The sequence below is a fragment of the Acanthaster planci genome, linkage group LG19 (assembly GCF_054643075.1).
Source record: "Acanthaster planci isolate LZ-2023a linkage group LG19, COTS_SCS, whole genome shotgun sequence".
NCBI classification, from domain to species: domain Eukaryota; kingdom Metazoa; phylum Echinodermata; class Asteroidea; order Valvatida; family Acanthasteridae; genus Acanthaster; species Acanthaster planci.
The window spans coordinates 424,128-445,168 of NC_141795.1; the positions used below are offsets into that span (position 1 = coordinate 424,128).

At 41.3% G+C, this 21,041-nt stretch overlaps 2 protein-coding genes and 1 non-coding gene across 4 annotated transcripts in view; all 3 read right to left on the minus strand.

Annotated features, from left to right (window-relative positions):
• Positions 1-10,054, minus strand: part of LOC110981387 (uncharacterized) — a 43,192-nt gene extending 33,138 nt beyond the window's left edge. Inside the window, exon 1 of the mRNA XM_022238965.2 lies at positions 8,785-10,054. Within this exon, the coding sequence (XP_022094657.2) occupies positions 8,785-9,154 (370 nt within the window). The 5' untranslated portion in view covers positions 9,155-10,054. The remainder of the gene's footprint in view (positions 1-8,784) is intronic.
• Positions 10,055-11,172: 1,118 nt separating this feature from the next.
• Positions 11,173-19,783, minus strand: fut10 (fucosyltransferase 10). Of its 2 annotated transcripts, none has more exons than XM_022224532.2 (3): positions 19,670-19,783; positions 16,572-16,686; positions 11,173-15,510 (listed from the first exon to the last, which is right to left on the minus strand). In XM_022224532.2, exons 1-3 carry the CDS (start codon positions 19,754-19,756, stop codon positions 14,279-14,281), a joined length of 1,434 nt encoding a protein of 477 aa, XP_022080224.2. In that variant the 5' UTR covers positions 19,757-19,783; the 3' UTR covers positions 11,173-14,278. The 2 variants fall into 2 exon arrangements, with proteins under 2 accessions (XP_022080224.2, XP_087005297.1); XM_087149171.1 differs by lacking the exon at positions 19,670-19,783 and adding an exon at positions 19,430-19,661.
• A 1,096-nt stretch (positions 19,784-20,879) lies between these two features.
• Positions 20,880-21,041, minus strand: LOC147795943 (U1 spliceosomal RNA). Its single transcript, XR_015423406.1, has one exon. It is a non-coding gene; the product is annotated as a U1 spliceosomal RNA (small nuclear RNA).

The following is a 21,041-nucleotide window of genomic DNA, read 5'->3' on the forward strand; positions in this document are numbered from 1 at the left end:
AGTATAAAACTCGTGTTGGCTAATAAGTGGTGAATCAAGAAGGCGGAGAGAAAAACTCCCTTTAATTGATTCACGCCTTCTTCACTGACTTGTCAGTCTCAGGGGAGGGGGGGATGTGGACATCTACATGTAGGTGTGGATTGAGGGGGACTGATCCCGAGCTTAATTGTGCCCTCTGAGCAGTGCTTTCGCGCATACATTATCTATAATTTCACGTGTTCGATTCAGTCACAATCACAAAATTATTACAGAGACTGGAATATCCTGTATTCTTTTAATCACAGACATATGAAAAAAAAAATGAAGCCTACGTAAAATGATTAATTATTCTATTTCAACTCAAATGCTATGCTTAAAGCATTTTGGAAACTTAAGATACATTCAAATTTTGTTGCAACTATCTTTTTTCTCTTAAAAAAAAGTACTTGAATGTATGTACACATCGTAAGCACATGTCTGTTGAATTTGAAACCTGAAACACTGTACATTGTAGTTTCTTTTTCAGTAAAATTTATACATGAGTAAGCAGCTCACTTTCTGGTCCAACATTTTGGAACCAGCAACAGAGCTAAGAAAACACAAGCAGATTGTTGTTTTTATAGGACAACTTGAGTGTTGACCAGGGGGAAACTAGTGCATGAATATCCTCTGCTGCATGTGTAATTACATGTACCTCCACAAAATGCCCAGTGCGACAACCGCACTTACATGTACTTGTGATGAGCTGCTATAGCTAGTGGACTGATGAACAGCCCCATCAGCAGGCAATGGGCCATGAACAGTCTGCAGATGTGACTAACGAGAAGTGTCAAAGGGAGAACCCCCCCCCCAACAAAAAAAATGGTTCTGAATATCATCAAGTCAGTTGGCGACCATTAAGTCGGCGAAAGAAACAACATACTGTACTCTGTCACCGTACCTCCATACCACTGCCTTACACAACACTGAACTTTGATATTTTGTTCCTATGAAAAGTAATCACTAACTTCTTCTCTGGTTAGTCAAACCTTTTTAATGAGTGTTACCATCAGCCAACATTTATAATCGTATAGAATAGATACCAGTATACTGATGTGAACATGTTGATAAATTTTTTTAACAGCAAAGATAAATATTGCTTATGAAACACAAACAGGACTTTTCCCCCTGTATGATACAAACGTTTACATGAACTGAACCATGAATAATGGTATGACCAATTCATGGCTACGTAACAGAGCATCCAATTTTACTTTTCACCAATGTCAGAAAGGCAGATGTATTCCTCATTCTACTGATGTAAATCAAACGCTAGCATATTATTTTTACTATATTTTATCTTTTTACGATTTACATTTTACAATAAAAAGTGGCAAAGGCAGAGGTTCTGGTTGCTTACAGTGACCCGTCAGGCTTTAGTAACCAAAACCTTGATACACAACAGTTCTGACATGCCGGCAACTTTCTAAAAACTTCCAAGGCTTTTGCAAACAGTGCACATCTAAAACAGAAAGAAAAAAAAAAGGAGGCGCTTCCAAATGAAACCTGCTGGCCTCAGACTCAATCTCAGCTGTACAGCTGTAGGCAAGATCCCAGGGAACTGAAGTGTCCAATTCAGCATGCATTGACCCCCCCTCCCTTCCCTCTCCCTGGAATGCGATTTCAGCAGCCTCCCTTCCAACTCGCCCCTTGGATGTGAAAGAGTCAAGTGTTTGATCAATTTGCCCTGTATGGGATGCATTTTCGGAGAAATTCCTCAACTCTGCTGTGCTCAGCGTGCTTAGTTGCCGAGAGAGGTAATGGTCAATCTGAAAAACTGGAATTGCTCTTAGCTTTCTCCAGACTTCTATAACAAAAAAAAAATTCGGATTCCACTCTCTTCTCCTCAACCTGACCTCTTTCAACCCGAGGTAAAGTACAGAATAAGTCACTGAAATTTTTGTTGCTTTGAACTATTGCACGTTACCCTATAGCCAAACCAAACCTCAGTATCCCCGAAAAATTTACTGAAGCAGCTCCTACTTGCAGGAATTTGTTTCACTGAGTCATGTCCCTACAACAATTGCACTTCTCCAGCACATGCGGCTACATTTGTACACACTAGAAAAAGTGACCTGAAGAGGACTGGAAAGAATTTATCGGAATGTTTACGCATGAAAGGTCCACAAAGTGCTCACACGCATTTACTAAAATGACTTCTGTGCTCCAACGTCAAATCAGTTTTCGGATCGGTTTCACCATAGGGTTTCACAGATCCATCAGTTAAAAATGCCACTTTTCGCAGACTCCTCCAATATGGAAGACTGTCGCCGACCCAGCAAATCTTGAAACTTATCTGGAGCGGCACAACAAGGTTTTTCCACTCACCCCACACACCTTAGTACACGTACAAGAGATTTTGCCAATTCCATGGGGAGAAGCCCAGCACTTGCCCAAGGAAAATGTTGACTTAACCAGAGAGCAATATATTCCCCCCTGAATTTGTCTGGCTGAGATACCTCAAGAGCTAAGCAAACCAAGTGTGTCCCATCGGTCAGTTTCTCTGTCACCCAACAGCTCAATTCTTGCCCTCCTGAATGCTAAATCTTCTCCTCTTGCGGTCTAGTTTTTCCTCTTTTGCCCTTCTTTCTAATCTTTTTTCTACTGAAAAGGCAATACTTGCAAGCTTGTGTTGCTAAAGCGTTCGATGCTCGTAGCAATCAAAGACTGAGGTAGTGAGGACTGAGGCAAAACTGAGGTTTACATGTTAAGGGAAAGGGGGATAGGTCATGGTGAGTGCTGGACAAATAACATTAGCGTGGAGGTTGTTTTTAATGTAACAAGCCAAATTATACACACAAACTGTCATGGTTTCAGCAACCGTCATCTTCATTTAACTTTTAAGGAGACCTATCCAGCCACAACCCTTAAACTATCTTCTGATTTGATCAAAGATAGCAACTTTAATTACTGTATCCATCAACTCCGTCAAACTGTCTGTCACTAGGGTCTTTTGGCTGGGAAGCCCCTTGTGGCTAAATTAACAAGATAAATCAAATATCTTATCGGTGATGTCAGTAATGTCTGACTGAATTTAATATCCGCTCAAAAGTGTTGATGGGTCTGCCCTTTATCATTTGAGTAATCAAGTAAGATCTTGGATACATGATGCTCGCTACAGCAATCTCTTTTCCTTGGTTGAAATGGAGCAGGCTACAGATAGGAGGTCTGTACCTAACCATGGCAGTGTCTCTGAAGATTCATTTCATGAGATTCTCTTTTTACCCTGACAAACCAACAAAATTCCTTTATAAGCAGACAGTTTATCTGGCAAGTTTATCACTGGTAATTTCTGTTCATTATTTTTCTTAAAGGAACCAGGAAATAGAAATATTTTTATAAATATTACTAAAAAACCCTTGAAATTGCATCTTTGGGTTTCAATTAAGCTTTTTAAAATTTTTTGTTTTGCAATTTTAACCCATATTTTGATGCTTGTTTGGTTTTATGCTAATGCATGTTTGCATATTCATGAGCAGAACAATGATGTCATCCAAGGCACTGAAAAAATTCAGTTCCTAGTTCCTTGGCTACACACAAGTTATCCCAAACAGAAATCTCTAAATCTACCCCCCTCCCCCGCCAAAAAAAATTTGCATAATACAAATTCTCTACACTACATGTACCTGCACTACCAAACTGAGACAAAGTGATGGTTCTCAGACTCTTAGAGTTTTTATGTCACTCCCAAATTGTGGTCAATGCAAAACCGGGTATTGGATACAGCCGACTGGGATTAATTAGGAACATTCCAAACATACATGTATTATTCTCATTTCAATCAACAAAATGCATAATTGGCTTAGTCAGGTTGAATTAAAGACAGCATTGTACATGGTGTCAGAGCAGATAATTGTGATGACTATGTGCCGTACTCCAGACCACGGCACATACCGGTACAAAAGCCGGAGATTACACGACACTCGAATAATCTGACAAGCGCTGACATCACTCAACCATCAACCAATGTGCACCTGATGACACATGCCTCTCGATGAGAAATGCATGCATACACCAGTCTGTCCTGTTGCTGTATTCTCAGGACGCGCTTGGCAGTGGCCGGCACCACGCCTGAGTCGGCAATGCTGCTTCCGAGCGCATCCTCTCCATTTATGACAGCCAGCCATGGAACATTGTGTAAGACGCTGATGAGACCACAAATCTCATCACTTCTGAATGGCTGGGTAAAAAGCGTACGTCTCACCTGTGATATTGTCTTATTACCCATGAGTCATAGGTGCCAAGTCTCCCTCCCCTCCCCCCACGACATTCAGCATTACAGTTGGTCGAATGGCATCATGACTGTCATGACCACCACAGTCTGTACCAACTAAAGTACGTGTAGCTAGGTTCTTTCTAATTTGGCTCAAAGAAATCTGACAGTGCATTTCAACTGGTTGAATAATGTCATTACTGCTGCACGAGCATGTAGGCCTACTCATTCAATCCAGCAATAAAAGAACAGCAAGATTTCTTCTGGAGACACTGCTTACCAACCACACGACAAAGTATGTTTCAAATGGAATCCTGGATGAAAATGACATCCCAAAACACTCTGTGGAAGTTCCATGTGACTGTTGAAACATAACAGCCAAAGAAGAACCTTGCAATAACCAAATTTACTGACTTTAGAATTTGTTTCCCCAAAAATATATATTGTCTCTTTGCCTATGGAAAGAGGAACGTTTACATTTTTTTATTGAAATGGACAACCACACATCAGTATTAGATCAAAGTAGTATGGTTCGTCAAATCATGCACTAGATCAAAGTAGTATGGTTAGTCAAATCATGCACTGTGAAAAGTGGAACACCTCTCTCTGGCCCCCATCCTTTGGGTCCGTGGCCAGACCAAGAACTTCCAAGAGCGTGTCATCTAATGCATAAAAACATGCAATACACTAACATTACCATCCATGTCTCCCTCTTGAGGTCATTCTCTTCCCTCACAGGAGGAAAAAAAAAACATCCTCATCAAGTTTTCCTCGCTTGAGAAACTCTGAGAAAGGCCAGCCCACGAAGGAATTCAAGCCATGCCTGACACTCTAACTAGCTGGCTGATAAAGCTCACTGACTGCTGGGTTATCAGTAGAGATGCAAAAAGTGCTCATTAACAGAGCAGTCGACATTTGATGTCTCTAGAAAAAATCACTCGATCGACTTGGCAGGTCCTTGCAGCCTGTGTGGTTCTCCTGGGGAACATTTGTTCACAGCAGTGTTGGAAAGTATCTTCTTAACTGTAGGGTGTGAACAAGACCTGTGAATTTACTGTAAGGAGATATGGAATTCACAGGGAGATTGGATCCCCGAATGTGACATGAAAAAGCAATAGTTTCCAATGAGGATGCTGCCCAAATTCAGGGAAGCTTTTTTTCTTTATCTCTCTCAAACCATCCCAGGGGCCTAACAGCACACTTAATGTTCAACTTTAAACTTAACGACCCTTAAAGAGACTCACAGGGATAAAAGGTAACCAAAAAACAGAGAAAATACAAAATGTTCTTCTACATTTCTCAGAAGTTGTACAGACAAGGAATTCCAGAGTGCACATATATTACCATTGTTAATGATTAATTGCAATATAATCCCAGTCAACGTTATCTGTGAGATATGGACAACTGTTTAGATCGCCGCTTTGCAGATCGGAAGATTTATCATGTCAGTGCGTGCTCCATTGGTTGACTGTCTTCCATAGAGTGCTTCCTGTTTCCTGGCAACCACTCAGAATGGACCATAATTCAATAATGAAGGTATCAAAGACAAGAGGGTGATCCGTCAACAATTATTAAAGATGTCCATTTGGGGCTGTACTTTCTGTAGCTGTCTCTCTAAATATTTGGTTTTCAAATATGTAAAGGATATATATGTAAATCTTCCTGACTACTGATACGTGTACATGTGTAATACAAGGACGTTAACTGGACACGTCCACAAAATTACATACATGGTGTTTACAATTTACATATCACCTTGCATGTATAAGGAGGACATCAGCTTGGGACCCAAGTAAGCTGCCCCCCCAAAAGGAATCCAACCCTGGTTAGGTTGGCAAGGTGTCAAGTTGTCCATTCACTCCAATATCAATTTAAGCAGGCCGCCATTGTTCAGTTTCCCCATAAACTACAGCCTCTTGACCATGTTTGCCAACGGGGCAGAGTTTCACCTGGATAGAATGCTGGACATGCTCAGCAGCCATATTGGATTCTTACGACAATGTGAAAGGGGTTGAGAGTAATCTCAGGCTTGACCCAGGCCTGACACCCGGATATTCTGGGTGGCAAGAAAGCACACAGAGACTACATTATTGTGAGGACCCACCACAAGCACTTCTGATCTCATCAGCATTTATCTTTATATAATGAACTAAGGCTCTTTCCGGGAAGGTTTCCTTTCATTACAGATAAAATACACCAAGATCCGTCCCAGTAAATAGTGCAACCGACAAAAAATCCCTCAGAAAATATTGTTAGTGGATTTTAGGTGTTCCACTTTGAAGGCTTAACTGTGATCACTCAAATAAAAAACAGGTAGGTGTGCCGAATAATGATGTTTGTTGAACGTATTTGAATGGTCACGAACCTTTGAAGTTTGCACCATTCCAGAATTTTGTTCACAATTGTGTACATAAGGACATAACAGAGACTTACAACTTGGGACTCCGAGACCAGTTCGTGCATTGAATAATCCACCAGCCAATCTGAAGAACAAACAAACTCCCTGTCCACCCAGATAAAACTGTGGTGTTTATCGAGTGTTCAATTTTTTGAATGGGTCTGGGTCCAGTGTCTTTCTACTGGTTGCCTATGCATTAAACCTGGACCTGGTTGCCAGGAGGCCCTATAATGTGTCCCTTGAATATTCTTGACATGTACATGGCTGTACGAGTCCCACACAATGGTATAATCTGGATTTGGAAGAGGTTGTTTCTGAATCGCAAGAGTTCTTAGGCAGGATTTACAATTACATCAAGAAACGTATAGCGCATATACAGTGCACGTGTGCATACATACCGCTCATCTGACTGAAATCTGTCATGAAGGAAACAGACGAAGACAAACTCAGGCCTACTTTATGTAGAATACTTTATGTAGAATACAACTTCTTTCTATAATTTCCACCTTGCACCAGACTTGCCATTCTGAACACATGTATTTGAGGACAGACAGCCACACCAATTTAATCTTTCAATGTTGAACGCAAAACTATACTCGCTCGTGCCTGCAGTTGAAAACGAGGGCCAATTCTGCACCACTCTGGTAGCGAGATTATAGAGGGGATGTGCAAATATACGGTACATACGCAGACTAAGTTGCGGATGTTTCTTTTCAATTGCTACTTCATACACACACTGCTGGGGAGGGAGCCACTTTTGTATGTTCAAAATATGCAATAAATTCACTGAGAGTCTCAAATTGAGGACTAATTTTATACCATCAGTCACCATTTACACTCCAAACTGTTTCAACTAGTTTCTGAGGGCTGACCATTCAACCAACTGCTAACTTCTTAAAAAAACATTTAAAAATCCACTTTGGGACCTTATCAGGAGATTTCATACCTAATTACACTTTCTTTCTGCGGAATGCATCATCATGTTAAATGGGAATAAAAACCAGACAGCAGATACACAACAGAACCATACGGTGTTTGTTTATATTTTGAATATGAACGGCAAATCAATACAGTGTTTGTTGGAAGTGTGGCTCCACGACCCAGTTTGCACCTTTGCTTGTTATTGTTATAGGGGAACATATTGACAAACCCAGCAAATGCGATCAAATAAATCAATAAACATTACATCTGTTTAGGAGCAGGCCTTACCACTGTATTCATCAGTAGGGTTCATCACACAGGAAGGGGGTTTACAGCATTAATGCAGGTCTTAACATCAACAGAAGGGCATTTAAGTGTGATTAGATCACGAGGAAATAAGAGAGCTTCACTCTTTCACTTCACTACGTGTACATTTACGCTACATTTCCACATTTCAAAGGGAATTTTTCCGCCAACAAATAATGGAAAACCTTACTTAAGACAAAGCTGCCTCTTCTCTTAAGAGGATATAACATTAATGCTGCAGTTCATCATGTTTTGCAACTGTCATGTGAAACTCAAATCAGCAAACAGCCCCCTCCCCAAAAAATTGTTTTTTCATCAGAAAGTCTCACCACATTTACCTGATTGGAATCACCAATTTACACTATACTATTCAAATCTGCAATTAATATTTTGTAAAAATGCATAATGGAAGTGCATATTTCACTGGGCAAATTCAAGAAAAATTCCTTTTTTTACAATCAATTAACAATTAGCTCATTTGCACAGGAACTTACATACCCGTGCACTGTTAGCCACAGCATACTTTTTACCTTCCACTGTACGGATGTACATTGGTTTGACATTCTATCTTTTTTGAGATAAAAATTACTCGCACTGAGTTTTGGAATTTAATTAAACATATGACATTCTATGAGGCTATAATTTACAGATTTTAGGTAATTTTAATGTGAATAAAGTACAATGATGGACAAACTACTAAGAATGTGGATGGTTTCCCAGTAAAAGCTCAGCTTTCTTTAATGGATACTTAATCCATTTGTAATTTATCCAAGGAGAGAATCGCCCATTCTGCGTCTGGCTTGTCAATCACACAGTAAATAAAAGTCAACCATAAGGAGATAATCGGATATCCCCTGTGAACAAAGCCAGGGGCACTGCTTTTCGCGATCATCTGCATCAGTGAATTTCTTTAGCTTGTTTTACTTACCCAAATTTGCGATGGTGAAATTCTTGGGGGGTTTCAGCACCCTCCTTGCGTAGGCTTCTCTCAGGCAATCTAACTCCTTCTCGCTGCCTCTAATCAGGAGCACCCAAGGCTCAAGGAAGCCCAGAAATGCCACCTCTTTAACGCTCTCGGCCAGCGGCTTGTTCCAGAAGCTGTGCTTGTTCTCCCGCTGGAAATCCCTGAACAACTCCTTGCCTACTTTGCGGTGGTGGTGGTGGTGGTGCGACTTCAAACTTTCCGAGTCCGTGTCCTTCTTGATCTGCAGTGGGCTCAACGCCAGTGCAAGGCAGCCGGGCGAGAGGACCACATTCTTGGGCGATTTTCTCTCCGGTTTGACGCTTTTCTGCGACATTTTGAAGGGTCTTTTCTAGGGTGTAATTCCAGTGTGTGTCAGATCATGGTTCTTCACGAAATCGTGCGACTCCAGCTGTTCCCGTACGTTTTATGTGTGTGCGACTGGTACTGGTAGCAATCTATTATGCGCATGTAGATCGTGAGCCCGGTTTGGACGTTGGACAGGTGCATTGTGCAGTGAAGTGAATGGTTAGACTCCGTTATCAGTCGTTCATTCAATGCAACTGCCTACTTGCTCCATGCTCTGATGATCACAAAAGCTGCCAGCTACTGAAGGAATGGTGTAAAGGCGCCTGTCATGGAGTGCACTTGTTCTTCTCCAGTACTGTACCCCTCAAATTACGTTATCAAAGTTTAGTGATAAAAGACTTTGGTCTAATTGCTTTCTTCTATAATTGCAGAAATTACTTTTCAGAAAGTCTTCTTTCAGTTTGTTGAATTCATTTCGTTTTATTAAAGTACAATTCATTTCGTTTTATCAAAGTACATTTAACCGCTTTTCATTAACTGCATTTTGCGTTACTGCTTCTGGCTGTAAATTGTGCGTCCTTCTTGTTAATGTTTTGATATGAAGTTGAGGGGAAACTTGGAATTGTTTCCACCGTCTCCCGAAACTGTATCATATACGCCCCCATGATCCTGTTACTTTATTAATCACAAAACGAAAGGGAAGTCATTCCATATCACAGGGAGTGATCTTTTTTGAAGCGTTACTATGGCAACCGTCGTCTGCTGTAGACAAGATGCGGTTGATGTTTGACGCCAAGCTGGTGCTCAAAAGATTTCATTTCTTCCTGTACTCGACTCCAAGACTTCTCGTACAGATTTCCTTTCTCCGTACGAGAGCAGTGCAGGTCGCTCTTGGCAACAAAAGATGCCACTGTAACCCTACTCGCCATGTAATCCGCGAGATGTAACAGAGACAAGCACACGGATCATCGGGTTACCGGGCAAATAGCGCTCGGGACTTGGCGGTGTCTCGCCAGGTAGTCTCGCGCCCGTATTTATCGCTTGGCGACTGGAATCTGCCCCACGTTTACCGACACCGGAGCACACTCAGACTATGAACACACTACGCAAGGCGACCAGTGGTGCTCCTAGTAAGATGGAAGATGCAAACTTGAAGCTGATTACCAGACGATACTTGAATGCTCCGTGACGACTATACTGATGAAGGAAACCACAATCACTGGACAGTAGAACAAGGGTGGAGAGGCTGCAAGCAATTTGGGCAACAGGCCTGGGGAAGTTGATATCTGAGGAAACGAAGAAATGTTTTGTTTGTGTGTGTGTGTGTGGTTAATTCTGCGACGGATGGCAATGATGTTTCGGGGGATTTATGTGGGCATTGACCAGGAAAGGGCAGAATTACTATTCAAAGCCGCATAAAGTTCGTTTTACTTGACAGTAAACAAAATATGTAGTTAATCCCTTCTTTTCTTATTCGTGTAACTTGTAGCATGCCGCGAAAATGTGGCATTCTCTACGTAGGTCTGTTTCTACGTATTTGTGTACAACGGATCGTAGCAGCGCGATCATTTTCAGATCTCATATTCGTGTTCGTCTTCTCCATAGGAGGGATAAAACAATGTAAATGAATGCAATTTTAGTCCGGGATCACGAAAGAGGGTCAGGAGGACGTAAAGATAGGCAAATCTCAAACCGCGTGCGTTCACGCATTTGTGGTCCGCAAGAGGGCGCTATCACAGTCCAACGATCAGGATCAGATAACCAGCCGCCTCCGATATACATGTATATCCCGTGGTACGGAGAGCATCAGTGCATGTGATAAGTTGGAAACCACCACTACCGCAGACACGCTTGAAAAGGAAATTGGTTTACCGACCCTATCGTCTACAGTTCACTTTAAAAAGATCTGACAAATTTTTACTGCATGACATTAAACTACTTTTGTGACCTGACTCTGGTTAAGTGTAGACTAGTTATTTTAAGAATGTCCACTTTATTTCTTGGATTCTCCTGAACTAAATGACTTTTGAAGAGAAACAAAATAAATTTAACTTCCAAAGCAGACATCCTTTTTTAATAGAAAAATGGCTTTTTTAACCCCTCCCCCCAACAAACAAAAAACATTCCATTGACTGGAGTAACCTGAAATGTACAAAACTCGAAAGGTAACTGATGTTTCAATCTTAGCAAGGTCTTTCTCTAGGGTAAAAAATTTACAAAAAATTACAAGACATCTAAACAAATGTAATTTACACAAGATGTGCACAAGTGAATATGACTTTTCTTTGACCCTTTCAATACCCAATGAAAGACTTGGTAACATATAAAAAAAAGCATTTACAAAGATCCTGAAATTCTCTTAATGAAAATATATAATGCTAGGTACCCCAAAAAAAACCAGGGTGAGTGGCATATATATTTTGACTTATTATATACTTTGACAAGTGGCTTTTTTATGTCATCTACTTAATCAGTACCCTATAATTAATAGCTAATTTTATACTACAGAATGGTATTCTCTAACTACTTTTTGATCTAACACCAAGCCTTCCATATTGACTTTTGCTGTTTTGATACCAACTCTTCGCTACATGTTGAATAGGCTATCATTGTCTGCAAATTATCTATTAAATTATTATTTAAGTCTATCAAATTATTATTTAAGTACAAGCAATCATTACATGTACATTCCGTTACCAATGAGTTCCAATAGAACATAACCTAAGCATACACTTGTACAACATGTACTAGCTTGTTTGTGCATGTAAAACTTGATGCATACAACTAGTACAGAACTTGTGTAAACTAGTTTGGAAAATCTAATTGACAAGTGAATAGGTCTCCTTGCAATGTGGGCACAGGTGTGGAGTATAGAGCTCTGCACAAAAGTGGTCCACACAATGCAGGGTTAGAGGACACTGTGTGGAATTGCACACGTCCATGCACCTACAGTATTTCCCCTCTCTGACCAACAACTTCCCAGGCATTTTGGAGTTGAGGTTATTTGTGGCAAAATGAAAAGAAAGGTTCGCGAAATCAGCATCCAAAACCCGGCTTCAAGGAGTTATCACACTGGGAGTTGAAAGAGCTTTTAGCTGGAGTTTTCTTGAACACAGGTGAATAAATGGAACTTGCACACAACGTACGTGTGGGTGGGTGGGTGGGTGGGTGTCTGTAATAACCCATATTCCTTACTCTCCGATATCCTCTCAAACTTCTTGGTGAATTTTGCAGGATTGAAGAAGGTAGTGCCCAGCCACCATACTTGCATGTTCTTCACGTGGGGCTTAACCCCCATCCCCCCTTGAAAGTTATGTAAGTACACGTGCAAAGAAACTAAGAAGGTGGCATTCATTAGCTATCGTACGGTAAATATGGGAATCAATTTTTGTGGGTTTTCATGACGGAAAAAAAGAGGATAAATGTTGGCCCAGTTCCATTTCCTTTTCTCAGCCCCAAACCTCAGAAAGACTATAAAAATTATGTGAAGATATCATAACATTAATGTGTTCCCTAAATTTGTTTGCCCGCTCCCTGAAAATTTGGATTCGTCCTGCAACTTCTCAATTCTAAGGAGCTAATATTAGGCTCTGTTTTGCAGAACCACGGGTAACAATACTGTTATTAAGAGAACCACATTTTACCGTACACTGTTTATAAAAATGCCAGTACAAAAATATGTTAATCCAAAAATATTATCTCAAGAATCTATTGTTCACGTCTGTATCATCACTATCATCAGGAAGCATATTGGCAAGACAAGAGAGTTGTTTCCTTGTTTGACTGTATACGTACGCTAAACATCTGTAACTACAGAAAGACGTTTATGCAGATCCAACAATTTTAAATAAAATTCTCAAAAAGTCAAAGGGGCGCTAGGCTACAAGTGGCATCAAATACTGCCTGTTAGGTAGAAAAATTTATGAAACCTCATAAATATTCATGAGCAAATTGGAGCGCGTCATTGGCCAATTCCGCCTCACGTCACGGAAGTAAAAATGATACGCGACCAGGTGACATCATAGCGGTGAGTATCCGCCTTGCTGCCATGCAGTAGTTTTTTCTAGTAGCATCAAAAAATCCCTCTTGAACCTGCCGTGTAAATATGTAGTCTGTGTCATATAATCTTTACGGAACCAGTCTGGAGTTGTATCCTAATAACTATTACAGTAAAGACCCAAAACGTATGTCAGCACCAGACTATTGAAGCCCTGTTTCTACGCACATCTGCACTCCACTATCATTACATGGAAATTTAGCAGCTGAGAAACAACAATGGCGTCTGTGAGTACAAGTAACGTGAGACTTCTGTTTGAAAATTTATGAAATGTAGTAAAACAAATACAGCATGGTTTATTTCGGGAAAATTGTGGGAATTACTGATCCCTCGGTGTAGGTCAGCTTGACTACCTCCCTCTACTTTGCATCGGGAGGTAGTCAAGGTTACCTACAACCTCGGGACCAGTAATTCCCGCTACTTCCCCTCAAACAATGATGTATTTGTATAATACACTCCTGGGAAAGAGTATGAGAAAACACACAAAGTTACAGCTGCTTACATCTCCATTTGTCATACATGACCACAAATGAAAATCAAGGGCTCCACAAACCAAATTCTAGTTTTCAATCCAACACTTTGGAAATTGAGCGAGGGTGATGTCTGTCTCTTGTTTACCTAGAGAAAACTGGAATACAAGAAAGTAATGCATATACATTGCTTGCCTTGATCGTGGTGGACAATTCAAAAATGAAATTCAAAATTTAAAAAAAGAGGTCCCTTCAGGACTTCCTTAGTTTACCGCAGAGGGGTTCTTAACTTGAAAAGTACTGGAAAAGTTTATTTCCAAAATGCCAAATACCCATTTGAAACATATGAAACTTTAGTTTCAGATTAGACCCCTCTCAAGGATTCTACTCAAATAAATGCATTTTGAGAGAGGATTTGACTGTTCAGATCACAGGAGAATAAGAACAACATAGACAGTAAAGTTCATTTCACTTTTTGCTGTATTGAGTTGTGATTAACTACGTAGAATCCAATGAAATTGATTTTCGGCAACTAAGAAAAGATAGGATTCTAATGGGTACCAAATGGTACTGGCTGCATTTGGAAATAAACTATTCAACTGATTTTCTTTTAGATGGAACATGTTTATTCAGATGCTAATTCCCTGAATTCTTTCAGAGAGAATTCTCGCCCTGCTTGGACAAGCTTTCTGAGTGCCTTCGCTTTCTTCTTGTCCCTGTCATACATCTGAAGATACAGCTCAATGGGACTCCAGAAACTCTGGAGGTTGTTGTATGTTCTCGGTCTCGGACAGTTATAGTGATCTTCCGATGCCTGGAATGTTTTGAGCGATAGGCGCAAAGCGGCGCGTTTCAGGTTCTCGTGAACCCGGGCGCAAACGAAGCACTCAAACTCATCGATGAAGTTTGGGAGATTGTCGTTGTTCACGCCCCACTTTCTGGCCTCCATGGTTTGAATGAGCCTGCGGTTCGCTACACCGACTTTCTTGAAATTCAAGTATTTGTCATATTCTATGTCGTTGCTGACAAGGCGGTTGAGATAAGTGGCCAGTTCTTTGGGACTGGAGAAGTCATCGGCGATGACAGCTGATTGATTGTCTGGTAGCCAATCCCGAATACTCGGGGACCCCCTATAGACTGGCACTGACCCCAGCACCAGAGGGCGCCAGAGTTTTTCTGTAATATAGTCATTGCATATTGCATTTTCAAAGGCAAGATTGAATTTATATTGTGCCAGGATCTTATACAGCCCCTCACTGTGCATGGTGAGCGGATCAACCAGTTCAGGCGGCAAATCCTTGTTGTGTAAGCATTGCCCATAGGAGTCTATGGGTATGTACTTCATAAGCTCTTTAACGTATCTATCCCGATCGGACGGTGGGTCGCAGTCAGAATGGACATAAGCCAAAGGGGCTAACCCACCAGTGCTCTTCAACTGTGTGGGGACAAGATACTTGGTACTCGTCAAATCGGAGAGTTTCTCCAAGTACTGGGTGGTGATGGGGAAGTCTGACTCGCGCTTGAAGGTAGCCGTGTGGTTGAAGAGCGTCAGGCACTCTCCGTGGGCCAGCACGTAGTTGTTCTTGGGCGACTCCTCGTGGAGCAGGGCCCACTCGTGGTGTTTCTTCCGGGGCAGAGGCAGGTCCCTGGGCCGGAAGTCGGTGCCGTAGAACAGGAAGGCCTTGGTCTTGGGGTGGTCCCTGAAGTGTCGGTCCACTGTGAAGAAGCAGTGGTCGGCCCCGCACGTCTTGACCTTGCCTCGCTCGCCGGTGAAGGGGGTCCACCAAAGCAGGATGGGTACTTTGATGTCCATGCTGGAGACGTTCACGTTATTGCTGTCGTGCTGGTCTGTGCCATCTACAAATTACCAGGGAGAATGAGGCAGCTTAGCACATTATTCCATGTAACAGCCTCTTTTCAAAAAGAACTCACTCCTTTAGGATGCCCTTCTTGCGCCTCTGGGTTACAGTTTACCGTACTTACTTCTCCCCACACAGTTTGCAGGATTAATCCTAACTCCCTTCCAAGAAACCTTCTAGAATCGTCTAAATTCTGCCCCCTCCCCAAGCACGGTCTGGATCGTACATTCTTTGTGCAAAGAACGCCACGGTAACAGGGCAGCACTGCAGGAGATCCATTTTCCCACCTAAACGTTACTCATGCAAAATCCTCCAAACCTCCTGTTGGGCCTTTGGAAGAGCTACTCGGCTACTCACCTACTCACCTTAAATCTCAGCTTTGCTTATGTCTTTGACTTCATCTTGAGCTCTACAATCAGTTTTAAATATTTACTACGGTAACCAAATGGAAATCAAAACCTTGGCCAAGTGGAAAATACTGAACAACCAGATGCTCCCATCTAAGAAAATGGTGTTGTACTATGCTAGAGGGTCTCAACTTAAGAAATGTTGCGCAAAAGTTGAAGCCTGCAGGACTAGAGATGAATCCGACATATACACAGCCTTGCACAGCCCCACTTGTAAGTGAAGCAAGCACTTGTTTTTCACAGAGCACGCTTACACTGCATTACATGGCATGGATTGGTCAATCCAACCACAAGAGAAAACTTTGATTGTAATGCACCTGTATCTACCCAGCTAGATTATCAACAATGAAAGAAGTGTTAACAGAACATTACTTGGGCCAAACAATTGGTAAGTGCACTGTCACTTCCTAACATTCATCATGAAGAATTTCAGGCTCCTTGAAATTGCTCTAAAGTAATAAATTACACTGTAAATGAAAATCACATGAAATCTTCTTCTTCTAGAGTTTAAGATGACACAAACTGACGTCAACATACAGCCACTTGAGTCAGTGCCAGAAATGTTAAAACCGAGATCAGGTATAAAAATCCTGTCAACATTGACCATAGCGTGTTCCAAGGTAAAAAAAAATAGCTTTATGCAAAACAATACTTTTTGAAATGAGTTCTCCTCCATAGTCGACATGATCAAAAAGCTGGAACTGCTGCTGAAAACCATTAGCTCCATCATCCCAGTAGAAGTCCTGGTCGTCAAATGACTGCAAAACCTTCAAAAGAAGAAGAAAGAAAACTAAACCGATGATTTTCCCAAAATTGCCACGAGGGCTTCTACTGTGATCCTACTAGGGCCCCTCTATTAGAAGTGCCCCTACAAGGCTCCTCCTTGATGTCTTTCTTGAGGTCTGGGTTTGCTTGGTTCAAGGTGCTTTGGGTCACATGGCTTGTGAGTTAAACTTTGACCTTCCAATTTCTCAACCAAACTTTGAATGCCCATAACTTGAGTTCGGAACGTCGGTGGAGATGATTTTTACCTTAAGCCTACAAAGTAATTAGTCATCTGTGTTCCTTGATCATTCAAACACTTGAATGAATCAGTGTAGTAAACAAATGGTAGTGTTCAAATGACAAAATAGAGACCAAAATTTTACAGACTGGAACACTTGGGGACTTGCAGTTCGGGTGAATTAACAAACTGCCTGCATGAGCAAAGCTGAGTGAGAAATATGGGGCTCAGAGGGAAGTGCTTCAGAAAGTACCGGTAGGAAAATTTACAGAGTTCATGAGCAATTTAGGGCCAAGGATACGGAGGTTTTCGAGTACAGCAGACTGGCCAATGTATGGGGCTTGTATGACAGCAACCCCTAAAACTATGGGGCTCATCATTACGCTTCTCAGAAAGGTGTGACAATGAACCCCAGGGGTAGCATAACCCCAAGATTGGACATGAATAAACCTTTTTAACATTCACAATGCATTATGGGTTTGGATGACAAATGAAGTACATGTACTGCATTTTATACACGACCCAATGGAAGCAGTCTACCTGAGAAACATGAATCTGATTTTATTTTTCACGTCCTCCAATTCAAGCCATCCTCTACTCACGGTTTTGCATTCTAGGTGTCTGATAAAATGATTCACAATATTCAAATGCTAAACCAAACCAGAAAAATAAAATTTGCAGAATCCCCTTCAAGAACACCACTTTTTGTTTTGGACTAAGATTGTGCTTACTACTGAGCCAGTATCAGCCAATCAGCGTCAGTACTTGAAGCTTGCTCATCCACACTGACCAATCACATTAATTTTTCAGCCTAAAGTAGCTGCTGCTCTTTTTAAAGACATTTAGGGGCAATTTCTGTTTTCTTCTAACAAACGTTTGAAAATTTCTTATTATTTTGTAGGGCCATCTGTGATTTGATGTGATGAGAAGGCATTTCAAGAAATTTTCTTAACAAAATTTAAAATTCAATTTCTGACTGGTTCACTTCATCCGATCATTGGCCTACGTAAATCTTATCAGACATGCAGTGTTCCTTATCTTTGGCATCATCTTCCTATCTATGGAAACAACAAAACCAGTGACCTAGATATGTCCTCTTTTATCAGAAAGACTGTGTTTGTGAAAAGTGGGTAGGGCTCTGATTTTTTAAAGGAAATTATAGGGTAAAACAGCAAGGTAGTGAATGAACTACCATAAACTTTGGGATTTGGGGTAATAAGTTTAATCTGGCTCCTTAACCTGGATGAAGATTTGTGATAAATGTTAATGAATCTTTGTTTATTCCCAATGGTCAGACCTAGTAACCAGACTAGAGGTGAAGTGCCTCCACCTTCAGCTGATTTGAAGCAAAATAGCTTGATTGACAAAGCAGCTAAGAGAATTGTTTTGAACTTAAATATACTTCAAAGTTACCTAGAGCTGTCAGGATTAAGTTATGAATGCCCGAGGTCAAAATGTCAGTCATCTTATAAAAAAATGACCTCGGTGTTTCCTTATCATAGGAACAGGGTTCTGAAGGTCAGGAACACCATAGGCCTGCATTAGTCAAGGAAAAGCGCAAATTAGGAAACATTTTCCGATTCAGAAACAAGTTACCGAATTAGAAAATTTCCAGCACAGTATAAATGTACATATGCAAGTAAAGAGTGCCATTTCTAAAGGGAAATGTGAAACTGCAACCCCTTTGATACCGTTTCAGTCAGTGTCACACCCAGCATGTGTCGTTTGGGTGGCCGACAAAACTCATGGTTGGGGGAGGGGGCTGGTACTCAGAGAGGGGATGGACTGGGATATGACCACCTAGGCTTATATGGTCGAATGTTATCAACTTTTGAAAGAAAATGCACAGATAACATTTTGATTTGCACAGACAGAAATTTACGCAAGTAAACGAAAATCACACTTCAGAAACTTTTTATCATCGCCAACATGTCAAATTTTGCACTAGTGTGGTTGAATTTTGTATTTCCAAAATTCTGAATTGGGAAACGTTATCGTTACCATAATTGGGAAACATTTCCTACTTAGGAAGCGGGCATTTTCTGAATTTGGAAATGTTTCTTCAATCGCACATTTCCGGGACTGACATGTGGCATTTATGAATCCCACAGAAAAAAAACCTAGAGGGCGCACTCCGTATTCTACGTACGCAGTACTCATGTGCCGACATGGACATGCAGTTGCCATTGCCATTGTACTGTGGGCAAAAGTAAGCTAAAACTTAAAAAGTGCCCAGTAGTGATATAACCGCATGCCGCTTTTAAACTGATTTTGCCGCGACCAGAATGTGCTTCTGTGACAGGTATCCACACGTATCACACGTTATGAGCAATACGAACACCGCATGCGAGTGCGCGCCAAGCATGTTTGAATTTTTTCACGTTGGCAATGGCGGTCGTTGCTTCAGGTCACGCGACGAGTACACACTCAAGGTTTTTTATAGAGGTTACTAGGCCTATGTATGTACTTCCTGAACAGTAAGGCACTACTCTGTAGGCCTTACTTACTCCCAATGTTTGATGGTTCCTTATGCAACAGCATTTGAAAAGTGCCCTGCACCAGGAAGTACCATCATGAATCAGTGAGGCCACTGAAGTAGTACTTTGCTGTTCTTATTCAGGAAGTACGGTGATGCAGCCTCATGTTTGGCCCAGCATGTTCAGCTCAGCTCAATTGCAAAATCACACCCAACTTTGAATGACACAGTACGATGAAAATCTACTATGACCAAAAATGAATACAAATACCGAAAACAAGATGCACACAGAAGCACAGAAAATCACAAACGTAAATGCCAAACATTTGCGCAATCTGCATCTGCAACACCGCAACATCTTGCCATCTCCGAAATAGTCGGGACATTATTGTTTACCATTGTATTTACTCAAAAACATATATACAGATGAAGGTACCAGACAATCTTTCCCACCAAGCTGCAAGAGGGCAGTATGACAGTTTCACGGAGGCACGCGCTTTTCTGCGATTATCAAAATCAAAACTCAATAAAACCAAACCACAAAAACAACACAAGACTCACCATGCTTAAAATATAGTACCATCAAACAAATGAACTTCTCTGAGTGCTGGTTTATAACGATAATCATTTGTCATCAGAAGGACATTATTTTGCAGAAGTTTGAGAATGTGACCAGCAGAATTAACGTTTTATATTGCCTTCTTGAATGACAACGAAAGGACTCTACTCTCTTAAAAAAGGGGGGGGGGAATTGTCCAAATGCAACAACTATTTATCATATCCTACCCCTGTTCATGCTGAAAAACCTAGTTTAGTCACTTTATAGCCAGGGCATCCCTTAGCCAGAAAAAAAATTTAAAAATCCAGCCAGCCTCCAGCCTACTCCCATAGGACTGTGTGCTAAGTGGTCCCTTGTGTACAATCTAATGGATTATTTACAAAAATGTTTCTTATCAGTGACAGCTGTCTGGAACTTGTCAGAGGCCTCTTTCGGCTGCCTTTGAAGTGTTATTTTGTTTTTTTGGGGGGGGGGTTGTGGTGGTGGTGCGGCTTGGCTGGCGCGTGGCGAGGCCCCCCCCATCGGGATAGCTTGGGAAAAGGGCCCCCCACCGGACTGTTATGTACTTTGGTGGTTTTTAAGAGCTGTAGAGGCTGGGGGACAACCACTGAAGCATTTATATACCTTTAGGACGGACTCAGATCTCTACAACCCTGAGAAATGATACGGACTCACCAAACGAGCCGCTCCAGCAATCATGTACTAAAAATCAAATCAGAACGCGATGCAGATGTACATGTATACATTGTACTAGACTTTAAGTAGTAGCAGAATAACTCCATTCAGTTATCATGGTACAGAGGCTTTTTCGCGTCTACGATGATATCAAAATCCAAAAGTGCCTATATACTCTGATGAAAGTTAACTCAAAAAAAGTTCTCCGTCAATCTAATTTTGCTCAATCTGTCTTTGGATTTCTTTATAGGGGATAGCGCGAACGCAGTCCCCACTATCAGAAATTGTACTCCCGAGTTCCAAACATTAGAAGGAATCGCACGGGTCAACCCGTCCAAGTGCAATGACAGGGCCTCGCCGTGGGAAAACTGCCTGATTGATCACAGTTTTTCCTGAGCCAGGTAAGTAT

Coding starts and splice junctions, on each gene's coding strand:
- fut10 (XM_022224532.2), bottom strand. CDS start 19,756: ATGTTGCGGTGTTGCAGATGCAGATTGCGCAAATGTTTGGCATTTACG. Junction 16,687..19,669: donor CTGTGTGCATCTTGTTTTCG/GTATTTGTATTC, acceptor CTTCTTTTGAAG/GTTTTGCAGTCATTTGACGA. Junction 15,511..16,571: donor AGGAGAACTCATTTCAAAAA/GTATTGTTTTGC, acceptor GGTAATTTGTAG/ATGGCACAGACCAGCACGAC.